General features: G+C 40.6%; 1 protein-coding gene across 2 annotated transcripts in view; it reads right to left on the bottom strand.

The window, feature by feature from the left end:
• Positions 1-12,807, bottom strand: part of ints10 (integrator complex subunit 10) — a 58,764-nt gene that overhangs the window by 7,852 nt on the left and 38,105 nt on the right. For both annotated transcript variants that reach the window (XM_052010036.1, XM_052010035.1), the window contains exons 14-15: positions 9,253-9,332; positions 4,537-4,699 (exon numbers count right to left, since the gene is read on the bottom strand). In XM_052010036.1, the coding sequence (XP_051865996.1) occupies positions 4,537-4,699; positions 9,253-9,332 (243 nt within the window). The remainder of the gene's footprint in view (positions 1-4,536; positions 4,700-9,252; positions 9,333-12,807) is intronic.

The following is a 12,807-nucleotide window of genomic DNA, read 5'->3' as shown; positions in this document are numbered from 1 at the left end:
CTACCCCAATTCTCTGCTTTCTATTTTTTTTAAGAAGTCCTTATGCTTATTCTCAGTGCTTTGTCAGTGCTGGTAGCACACAGGTCCAGCGAACATGGTATCCATTCAACCATTTGTCCCAAGTCAACATGCTCTAATCCCTAAAATTGGGGCAAGTGAAACTAGATACTATCCTGCATTGAAACATTGAAAACCAGATATCAGAAACAAGAATATAAGAGATTGCAGTAAGGAAAAATAAGTACTTTCACAAAGATGAATATTTGCAGAAGAGACATGAAACACCATCAAATATGGATTAAGAACAGCTGAAAAAATATTCAGTTTCAAAAACAATACGAAGAAACATAATTATATAATAAAAGTAGCCCTAGAATCAAGTGAAAAATAAAAACTTATGGTGAGTATAAGAGTATTTCCTCCCACTATGAGGACACTATACGACAAGTTAATTTGAGAAATTAAGAAAATATAAAAAAGGACAAGAAAAACCACATAACCAGTGCAAAGCAGAAGAGACACTAAAGATGGGGGCTGTACCAATGACATAGGTAGGAAAAGAAATGAGGTCCTGAAGAGGGAATATAGGGAGCTAGGTAGGAAGCTAAAAAGCAGGACCTCAAGGGTAGTAATCTCTGGATTGCTGCCTGTGCCATGTGCCAGTGAGGGTAAGACTAGGTTGATTTGGCAGATGAATGTGTGGCTGAGAAACTGGTGCAGGGTGCACGGTTTCAGATTTGTGCATTATTGGGATCTCTTCTGGGAAAGTACGACCTTACAAAAGGGATAGGTTACACCTGAACTGGAGGGGGACCAATACTCTTGAGGGCAGGTTTGCTAGAGCTCTTGGGGTGGGTTTAAATTAGTTTGACAGTGGGATGGGAACCCGAGTGATAGGTTAGAGGTTGGTGCATTTATTGAATAAGTAGATACAGAGTGTAGAAAGACTGTGAGGAAGGACAGGCAGTTGAAAGGGCAAAATTACAGTCAGTTGGATGGGCTGAAGTGTGTCTACTTTAATGCAAGAAGTATCAGGAACAAGGCTGATGAACTTAGAGCATGGGTAAGTACATGGAACTACAATGTGGTGGCCATTCCATACTGGATCTTGTAATAGGCATGAGCCTGATCAGCTTTCAAATCTCTTGGTGGGAGAGCATTTTGGAGACAGTGACCATAACTCCTTGATCTTTACCGTAGCCTTGGAAAGGCACAGGAGCAGTCAATATGAGAAAGTATTTAACTGGGGGAGGGGGAATTATGATGCTATTAGGCAGGAACTTGAGAGCGTAAGTTGGAAACAGATGTTCTTGGGGAAGTGCACAACAGAAATGTGGAGGCTGTTTAGGGAGTACTTGCATGGGGTTCTGAGGCAGGGTAAGGATGGTAAAGTGAAGGAACCATGACTGACAACAGAAGGAGAATATCTTGCCAAGAAGAAGAAAGAAGCTTACCTAAGATTTAGAAAGCGCGATCAGACAAGGCTCTGGAGAGTTACAAGGTAGCCAGGAGGGAGCTTAAGAATAGACTTAGGAGAGCTAGAAGGGGGCATGAGAAGTCCTTAGCGAGTAGGATCAAGGAAAACCCCAAGGTGTTCTACACGTATGTGAAGAATAGGAGGATGACTAGAGTGAGGGTAGGACCGGTCAGGGATAAAAGAGGAAACATGTGTCTGGAGTCGGAAGAGGTAGGGGAGGTCCTTAATGAATACTTTGCTTCAGATTTCCCTAGTGAGAGAGACCTTGACATTTGTGAGGATGGCGCACAACAGGCTGATACGCTAGGGCATGTTGACTTGAGGAAAGAGGATGCGCTGGAACTTTTGAAAAACATTTGGACAGATAAATCACCCAAGCAGGATGGGATATATCCAAGGTTATTACGGGAAGCAAGGGAAGAGATTGCTGTGCCTTTGGAAATGATCTTTATGCCCTCACTGGCCACAGGAATAGTGCCAGATGATTGGAGGGTGGCAAATGTTGTTTGTTTGTTCAAGAAAGGGAGTAGGGATAAACCTGCGAATTGCAGGCCAGTGAGTCTTACTTCAGTAGTGGGCAAATTACTGAAGAAGATTCTTAGAGACAGGATTTATGGGCATTTGGAGAAGCATAGGCTGATTAGAGAGTCAGCCTGGCTCTGTAAGGGGCAGGTCATGCCTCATGTGCCTGAATGAATTCTTTGAGAATGTGACAAAGTACATTGATGAAGGTAGAGCAGTGGATGTGGTGTACGTGGATTTTAGTAAGGCGTTTGATAAGGTTCCTCATGGAAGACTCATTCAGAAAGTCAGGAGGCATGGGATCCAGGGAAATTTGGCTGTGTGAAATCAGAATTGTCTCACCCATAGAAGACAGAGGATGGTTGTAGATGGAGTGGATTCTGCCTGAAGTTCAGTGACCAGTGGTGTTCCACAGGGATCTGTTCTGGGACCCCTGCTTTTTGTGGTTTTTATAAATGACTTGGATGAGGATGTGGAAGGGTGGGTTATTAAGTTTGCAGATGACACGAAGGTTGGTGGTGTTGTGGATAGTGTACAAGGTTGCTATAGGTTGCAACAGAACATTGATAGGATGCAAAGCTGGCCTGAGAAGTGGCAGATGGAGTACAACTTGGAAAAGTGTGAAGTGATACACTTTGGAAGATCAAATTTGAAGGAAGAATACAAGGTTAATGGCAGGACTCTTAGCAGTGGGGTAGAACAGAGGGATCTTGGGGTCCACATCCATAGATCCCTCAAGGTTGCTGAGCAGGTTGATAGGGTTGTTAAGGCGGCGAATGGTGTGTTGGCCTTCATTAGTCGGGGTATTGAGTTCAAGAGCTGCCAGGTAATGTTGCAGCTATAGAAAACTCTGGTTAGACCACACTTGGAGTATTGTGTTCAGTTCTGGTTGCCTCATTATAGGAAAGATGTGGAAGCTTTAGAGAGCGTGCAGAGGAGATTTACCAGGAAGCTGCCTGCATTGGAGAGCATGTCTTATGAGGATAGGTTTAGGGAGATAGGGCTTTTCTCTTTGGAGCGAAGGAGGATCAGAGGTGACTTGATAGAGGTGTACAAGGTGATAAGGGGAATAGATTGAGTGGACAGTCAGAGACATTTTCCCAGGGCAAAGATGGCTAAAATGAGGGGGCATAATTTTAAGGTGATTGGAGGAAAGTTTAGGAGGGATGTCAGAGGTAAGTTTTTTTTTACACAGAGTGTGGTGGGTGCATGGAACGCACTGCCGGCAGAGGTGGTAGAGGCAGATACATTAGGGACATTTAAGAGACTCTTAGATAGGCATATGAATGATAGAAAAATGGAGGAGAGAAGGGTTAGGTAGATCTTAGAGCAGGATAAAATGTTGGCAAAACATCATGAGCCGAAGGGCCTGTACTATGCTATAATGTTCTATAATGTTCTATATATCTGATGATAAAGGAACTAAAAGAATCTTCCAAACTTAAAGTAGTTATATTGAAAGACCAAAATAGTCAGATAATTGAAGATGAACAGGTGCTGGACAAATATTTTGAATATGCATACAACAACCAGAGCCTGGTGAATGAACTATTTCTGAAGAAACTGCTCTGTATAATTAGAGTGTAATTGATTTTCTTGAAAGAGTTTCTTGAAAGGCAAAATCAAGTTATACTGATATTTGGAAAATGAACAGACTCCTAGCATCAATAATACAATGGTAAAATTGTAACTTGTCACAAGTAGGTGAGAAAATGATGCAGCAACTCTTTAACAATTGACACTACAAAAAGAGGAAAGCAGCTTTTTCAGTTTATCAGACATCACAGAAGGAAACAAAAAGATATGTGGAAGTGGTAATGTATGAAGTATTTATTGATGAAGCAGAGTATATTTTGGGAAAATTTACAGATCACAGCATCTTCACATCAAGAAAGGAAATGGTATATCACGAAGGTTTATGTCATTCCTAAGAAAAGTCATATTATATGGTAATGTTAGAATGTACATTGGATGCTGACATTGGAGGAGTCTCCTTTTGCAAAAAGAATTGAAATAAATTGAGATTTGATCACATCAACCTTGTACTTATATCCAAAACAGATATGCAGAGACAAAATGATATGGTGTAAAACAAGTGTAGGAAATTTGGATTACAGATTCAATAAAGGTGGCAATGGTTAAATCATGCAAGAATTACATGGAAGATATGCACATTGTATTTGGAGCAACATAGCTGAACAAACAAGCAAATGTGTACAATTTAATGGGTATTTATGGTGACATCAAAAGAAGTGGATTTGCTTCTGCTACTTTTGGAAGTTTAAGAATTAGAAACTGCCTGCTCTTTAAAGTGCACTATCATCCTTTACATCCACTGACTGACCAGTTTAATGGCTTATCCTAAAGGTGGCATCTCTGCCCATGCTACAAGACCTCAACATTCCATTGAAGTCTTAGCTATACAATTAGAATCCATAATATTCATAAGCAAGCATACCCCCACTGAGAAAATCTCACACCGAAAAATGTGATTAACAAACAGAATGGTACAATTGGACTTTACATAAAAAGGATACTTGTGACGTAATTGAAGAAGTTTTCATATTGAAAGGATCCTTGTTGACAGATTTTGTCAACAGCTTTGAGAAAAAGGTTCTCTCCTCGAGGCCAGTCCAGTTGTAGCAGTACAATCACATGACCTAATGCTAGATCATCTCGTATGTCTGTGAAAGCTCGCAGCTACAAAGAAAAGTTACTTGTCAAATTTTCCTGAAAACATTAAATGGGTTAAAAGAAATAAGAAACAGTGAATAGCACATCTGCTTCCTATCCTACTTCCAGCATACAAAAAGTTTGTGTTTGTCATCTCTAAACATTTGGCATCAAACATATGAACATAGATACCAGTTCAACTTGTGTCGGAATTAAGTCCCCCTTTTGGTTTGTGTCAATTTATTTACCTTGCATTGAAAATATAACTGCAGGTTATTTCGTATAAAAGACAATGAAGGAGTATGAAAACATACAAGTCTGAACATGCACGTGTGCATTGGCCTATCAGATTTTTAGCATGTCCCAAGATAATTACAACCAATTGTTTTTGATGTGTATTCACTGCTGTATAGGTGAAAACAGCAAATAGTTTACACTCAGCAAGTTCCATAAAGTAGGTCAATGATTAGTTGTTTTCTGGGGGCAAGTGAAACATTTGCCAATATACTATCAAAAGCATTTTAGAACCTTTTAAATATACATGAACAAACTAAAAGGATTTTTGACATTTATTCTGAAAGACTGAGGTTCATTTATCTAATGCATCACCCTCAATGGTGTACAGGAGGTGTCACAAAACAAATGTAAAACTGGCAGAACGTAATAGGCCAGGAGACTGAAGAAGATATTCTCAGCATGAAAAACACTATGATGCTGGAGCAACTCAGCAGGCCAGGCAGCATCCTTGGAGAAAAGCAGGCAGTCAACATTTCAGGTCAGGACTGAAGATAGGAAAAGAGGAAGCCCAATGTATAGGAGGGAAAAGCAGAGCAGTGATAGGTGGACAAAAGACGAGAGGTGGAGTGGGCACAAAGTGGTGATAGGTAGATGCAGGTAAGAGATAGTGATAGGTAGGTGAGGGGGAGGAGGGGAGAGCAGATCCACCGGGGGATGGGTCAAAGGTAAGAAGGAAAAAAGGGGTAGAAAAAAGAGAGCTAGACTAGGAAAAGGAAGAAAAGAAGAGGCATGGTTGGGGGGGATGGGGGTGTTGGGTTGAGGGGATTACTTAAAGTGGGAGAATTCAATGTTCATGCTGTTACGCTGCAAGGTTCTAAGATGGAAAATGTGGTGCTGTTCCCCCAGTTTGCGCTTGGACTTCCCCTGGCAGTGGCGGCGGCTGAGGACTGACATTTCAGTGAAGGAGTGGGAGGGGGAGTCGAAGTGACTGGCAATGGGGAGATGCAGATCGTGGTTACGGGCAGAGCGCAGGTGTTAGCGAAATGGTCACCTTGTCTGCATTTGGTCTCAGCAATGTAGAGGAGGCCACACTTGGGGCACCGAATGCAGTAGATGAGATTAAGGGAGGTGCAGGTAAATCTGTCTCCCTCCCACTCCATCACTGATATGTCAGTCCTTGGTCTCGTCCACTGCCAGAAGTCATCCAAGCGCAAACTGGAGGAACAGCACCTCATTTTCAGTCTTGGAACCTCGCAGCGTAACAGCATGAACATTGAATTCCCCCACTGTAAGTAATCCCCTCAACCCTACCCCACCCCCACACACCCCCAACCATGCCTCTTCTTTTCTTCCCTTTCCTAGCCACTCTCTCTTTTTTTCTACCCCCTTTTTTCTTTCTTACCTTTGACCCACCCCTCGGTGGATCTGCTCTCCCCTCCTCCCCCGCACCGACCTATCACTATCTCTTACCTGCATCTACCTATCACCACTTTGTGCCCACCCCACCTCCCCTCCTTTGTCCACCTATCACTGCTTTGCTTTTCCCTCCTATACATTGGGCTTCCCCTTTTCCTATCTTCAGTCCTGAAGAAGGGTCCTGACCCGAAATGTTGACCGCCTGCTTTTCTCCACGGATGCTGTCTGGCCTGCTGAGTTGCTCCAGCATCAGTGTTTTTCATCTAGCTATTCCACATCTGCAGTCCTTTGTTTCTCAAGCTATTCTTAGCAGTTCTTTCAGGTATGTAATTTTGATAAACCCCAACAAGTATACAGCAACAGCTGCACAACATCAGCAGCTATTGATCTGATGTTCCCAGAATAAGTATCCAGTTTGTACTCTATTATCTGACATCAGCACGGAGAGCAAATAAGGCAAAAATGCCTTCGGCTAGGGTGGAGAAACACAAGATAGCTTTTCGATTCCTGGCATTATTCAATAGCCTTACTGGGAAGTGTATGCTATGGGTATGCTAGATTAGTACAAGATTTGACACGGCTTCTATTGCCATTTAATTAAGCAGTTTATTACATTAGAAGATTAAGAATGGCCACAAGGAATCATACCTAAATAACCTTTCTTTGCAGGACTGGCTGGCAACAAGGGAAGGGATAAAAATGTATTCATTTTCAGGATCTGTGCATCAGTGACAAGGCCAGCATTTATTGCCTATCCATTACCTGCCCTCAAAGAGGGTGGCTTGCAAGGCCATATCAGAGGGCATTTAAGAGTGATAGTCACATATTGGCTCGAGCAAGTAAGGACAGAAGATTTCTAATTCAAAGGTCATTAGTGAATCGGAATACAACAATTTGGTAGTTTTATAGACACCACTGATGACTGCTAACTCCAGAATACTAATTAATAATTCCACATTATTAATGAAATTTAAATTCCATTACTGCCAATGGTGGGATCTGAACTCAAGCCTCTGGAACATTAGTCCAGGCCTCTGAATTATTTAATTCAGTAATTCAACCATGACAGCGCAGCCATTTCTTCTTGTCAGTTGAAAACAGATTTTAGGAACGCAGTGCATTCAAGCATGAATATGATGAACCAAAGGGTACAGCATTGGTTATCTCCACAATTTTCCACATAATGACTTACTGACAGTCTCTGCACAAAAAAGAGGACTCCTTTCAGGGAGAAAGTAGTCTGCTTAAATTTTTTTTACTTCCTAGCAGTCAGTAAACCCCCACTTGGTCTATCGTTTGGAGCTGGAATATCGCAGAGTAAAGGCACAAGTTATGGTTCAAATAACAATAAACAATCTTTCCTGATGGCCCACTTAGGGCATCACAATGCAGTGCTTTTACTATCAAAATTTCCTGTTTTTGTTTCCGTCTGCTAAGTTAGCTCATCCCAAATAAACAAAATGGACACCACTACTGGCTTCAGTGGCCCAAGAGAGGAGGGAGGAGAGGGCTGTGGTGGAATTGGGAACAGTACTATTTTTGATCATGATTATTATCCAATGATCCACGTGAGAAGAACATCAGCTCCAACACCGACTATATGCAACAACACGATCAGAATAAACAGCAAAAAAGTGTCTAGATGAACACCTAAGTATAGTAGGCTATGAGCCAAGTGCTGGAAGATGGGATTAATACAGATGGGTGCCCATTAGTTGGCCTGAATTTAGTGGGCCAAATGGCCTGTTTCTCTGCTGTTTAGACAGCAACAGATTAACAGATTACTTGGTCATTATCTCACTGTTGATTGTGGGAGGGTATTATGCTCAAATTGACTGAAATATTTCCTGTGCTAAAACTTCAAAGTAAGTAAAGCACTTTGGGGCACTCTGAAGATGTGACAGCTGCCACATAAATGCAAGTTCTTTTCTCTCTAGTTGCATAAAGTAGCAATGCATATTGCAAACAAATCTTTCTCCTCAGCTACCATTCCCCTCAACTTCAAACATGTCATCAGATCCCACCTCAAAAGATAGACTTCACCCTTGAAAACTACCAGCCAATCCCAAACCTCTCTTTCTTTTCCAAAGACCTTAAGTTTCTCATTGGACAATAATCTGTCTCCACCTTCTTTGAATCTTTCTAAACAAGCTTCTGCCTGTGCCAAAGTACTAATGCAGTTCAAATTAAAGCCACTCAATTATTGTTACAAAAATTATCCATGCCTCTTTGTCGTTCTCAATCTGTCTGCAGCCTCCAACATAGCTGACCACATCATCCTCTTCCAACACCTGTCCATCTCTGCTCATATAGGTGGAACAGTACACATCTGGTTCTGTTCTTATCTAACCGATCATAGCCAGAGAATTACTGCTATGGCTTCCTTGGTTCTTCCTGGGCCACTTTCTCTCCCTCCTACTTTTCATCTACAGAGCCAAATGGCAACATCATTTACAAACACACGTACACTGATTACATCCAACTTTCATACCCCAGCCACTTTCAATTCCTTCGCTTTTCCTCTATGACCTTACTCTAATCTCACTTCACCTCCATCCTCTAATCTCACTTAGCTCTTACAAGTCAAAAAATCTGTACAGCTCCATTTCTGGCCACTTAAGCATTCCCAAATTTAAATACTCCATCATTAGCTTTTGTACCTCAGCTGCTAAAGGCCAAAATTCTGGATTATTTACATAATCTCTCTGCCTCTTTCACTTTACAAAGATGATCCTTAAAACCTTTCTCTCTGACCAAATTTCTGAGCACTTTTAATATGGCTTGGTTTCAAATTCTGTTTGAAAATTGTGTGAAGAACCTTAAATACACAACCGTTTGTTGCTTTTGTAAGAGCAATTCAAATTCTTAATTATGGTCAAGAGCAAATTCTACAGATTATTGTTACCAGAAGTGTGTAATCAGCTTACCTTAAAGCAAGCCAGCATTAACTGAAGGCAATATGGCATCATGGTTTTGCTAGTACATGGCAAGAGTTTAAGATCTGAACCTAAAAAGGCAATGGGTTTAAAAGAAAAACAAAAACATCAGCAGGCTATATATGCTTTTGAGATTTTAAAGCCATAATTTCTGAAAATTCATACCATAATTTGCTCATCTGAAGTAAGCATGGTTACATATATAACCTGTAGAAAGGAATTCTTCCTACTTTTTTAAATTTAAAAATGTAGGAGACAGAAGCAAGAGTAAGCTATTCACACTTTATGCCCGATCTATCATTCAATAAAATAGTGGCTGATCTTATACTTCTATGCCATTTTCCTGCACTAACCCCACATCCAATTCTTCTCACCTCTGCCCTGAATGACTGACCCCTTACGTCAAGACTCTGACTCCAGGTTCTGAACATCCCAGCCATGGAAAACATCAACTCTACATCTACCTTGTCAGACCCCTTACCAATTTTGTACATTTCAATGAGATCACCTTTGATTCTTTTATACTCTAGAGAGCATGGACCCAATTTGTTTAATCTCACCTCATAAGACAAACCCACTATCTCAAGAGACACAGTAATGCAGTCAAGTTGAGCTGCTGTCTCACGCCTCCAACAACCTGGGTTCAATCCTGGCCTCCAGTTCTGAGTGCGTGGAGTTTACACATTCTCCAAGTGATGTGTGCTCTGGTTTCCTCTCACAAACCAAAGATGTGCTGCTTGGTAGGTCAATTTGCCAAAGTACATGTGAGAGAAAGTAGGTAACTGGGAAATAAGTGAGAGAACGGTATTGATAGAAACGTTCTGAAAGTCAGATGAGTCAAACTACCAAATTCTATGTCGTAAGGAAACGTAAATCAACCTGATAAACCTTTCCTGCATTCCTGTCATAAGTATATCCTTTCTTAAGTAGGGAGACCAGACTAGTAAACAGTATTCTAAATTCAGTCTCTCCAGGACTCCACGTAATTCAAATGATATATTTCTACTCTTGCACTCATATCCTCTTGCAAAGAAGTCCAATATAAAATTATCTTCCTAATTGCTTAAAAATATGTTAACTTTCAATGATCATCCATGGCCCTCTAAACACCATTTAATTTTGTTAGCTCACATTCTTCCACATTGTATTCCATTTGCTATGTCCTTGCCCATTTACTTGGCCTGTCTATAATCACCCTGAAGCCTCTCTCCCTCACAGCTCACAATGCCAATGAGTTTTGCATCATAAGCAAACTTGGATAACGTTGATACAGATTGTGAACAGCTAGAACCCCAATATCCAGATCCCCTGCAAAAGCCCACTGGACACATCCTTCCAACCTGAAAATGCCCAATCTTACTCTCTATTTTCTGTTTGTTAAACAGTCCATAATCCATGCCAATATATTGTTCCCATTACCATTCACTCTAATTTAATACCTTATCAAAGCTCTTCTAAAAGTCTATATACATCACATCCACTTGTTCACTCTTATCTATTCTACTAGTTACAACCTCAAAAAGTTCCAAATAGTATTTCCCTTTCTTTAGTACGTATATGTTAACTGCCCAAGGGGAGGATTAATTCCACTCTTTTTTTCCCTTTTCTTCTTTCTATTGGCAATGTGTCGGGCTCAGTTAAGATACCAAGAAGGCAATCACTTTCTAGGTCAGAAACAAGGAATGATGCAGAAGTAGTGCAAGTTCTGTTCTTTGTTTGTTGCCTCTCTTAAATCATGTGGATAAGTTCAGCAACTAAGGAGATTGAACCTGCACCAAACCCAAGATGCTGTGCAATTTGCACTTCTAAATTACATTCATTCTAATTAATGCAGAAATATGGTTCTAAATTGCTCTATACAACAAGCAAATTTGTGTTAATGTTATGAGAATAGAGAAAATAAAATTCATAGTATACTATGTCTTCTACTAAGAATACTATTGGCAGGGAAAAGTCAGATCACATGATAATATTATATATTTTATACACCTACTCAAGTGCATGATTTATGGGATTGTTATAGGCTCCAGAGTTTAAGTGGGCACCAATAATCTTAATATATAGTTTAGGAATAGGTGAGAAAAGTCCACTTTTCCTATGATGTTTTTCATCACAAGATATCCATTCCATTTACCACACCTATAAATTATTCAGTTGCACTCTCATCTATTTCACTGGAGTGCATTGTTACACTGTAAATTAATTTATTTTAGTAGGGAAAAATACAATGCTATATCATGACTGAATATCTCAAGCACATCTGAGATCTTAAAAGAATACTTATCATCTGTATTCACTATGGAGAATTCAGAGTAGGGGACGGTAGCGTTCTAGAACAAATTATCATGCTAAAGGAAGAGGTATTAGATGTCTTAATTCCTTAAAGGTGGATGACTCCTCAAAGCCCAATGTGTCCCGGGATGCAGCTGGGAGGCAAGTGAGGAAATGGAAATTTTCAAATCTTCTCTGGCCTCAGAAGGTAGAAATGGTGCCAGATGATCAGAGGACAGCGAATATGGCACATTTACTCAATAAGGACAGCAGAGATAAGCCAAATAATCACAGTTCTGTGAGTGTAACATCAGTTGTATGGAAATTATTGGAAAAAATCTAATTTGCACTTGGAGAGGCAGAGATTGATCAGGCATAGTCAGGTTGGCTTTGTTAAAGGGAGGTCCTGTTTGACCAAATAAACTGAATTTTACATGGAGGTGAAGCTTGTGCAGTTATAATATATGGACTTCAGTAAGACCTTTGACAAGGTGTCACATGAGAGGTAGTCCAAAAGGTAAGAATTCATGGGATCCAGGGAAATTTGACAAATTAGAAACAAAACACGCTTAGTGAGAAGAGGTGGAGGTGATAGTGGAGGTTAGTTTCTCAGTCAAAAGCCTGTGACCAGTGGTGTACTGGATAGATCGGTGTTGGGACCCTTGATGTCTGGCATATATATTAACAATCTGGATGTGACTGTAGGGGTACAGTTGTTGAGTTCACTGATGACACAAAGATTAGTGGTGTTGTGGATAATGACAAAGGTAGTCTCTAACTACAGAACAAGATTGATCAGATGGTAGGATGGGCAGAGAAATAGCAGATGGTATTTATTCCGGAAAAATGTGAGGTGTTATATTTGGGAGGACTAATAAGGCTAGGATGTACACAATGAATGGTAGGACCTTAGAAAGTACTGAGGAACAGAGACATCTTGGTGTATACATCCAAGGATTTGCAAAGGCAGCAGTATAGCAAGATAATGTGGATAAAGGACCATATGGGATATTTGCCTTCATTAGCTAGGGCACAGAATATAAGAGCAGAGAGATTATGATACAATTATATAGTATGGTGTGCAGTTCTGGTCGCCACACTATAAAAAAGGATGTGATGGCACTGGAAAGGGTGCAGAGGACATTTACTGGGATGTTGCAGTATTTCAGCCACGAGAAGAGACTGAGTATGTTTTGTTTGGAACAGAGAAGGGCAAGGGGTGACCTGATCGAGTTACACAAAATTATGAGGGGGATAAATAGAGTAGTGAGAAAC

Source organism: Pristis pectinata, chromosome 2 (assembly GCF_009764475.1).
Source record: "Pristis pectinata isolate sPriPec2 chromosome 2, sPriPec2.1.pri, whole genome shotgun sequence".
Classification (NCBI taxonomy): domain Eukaryota; kingdom Metazoa; phylum Chordata; class Chondrichthyes; order Rhinopristiformes; family Pristidae; genus Pristis; species Pristis pectinata.
Note: the sequence above shows the minus strand (reverse complement) of the source record. Positions and strands in the feature narration are given on the sequence as shown.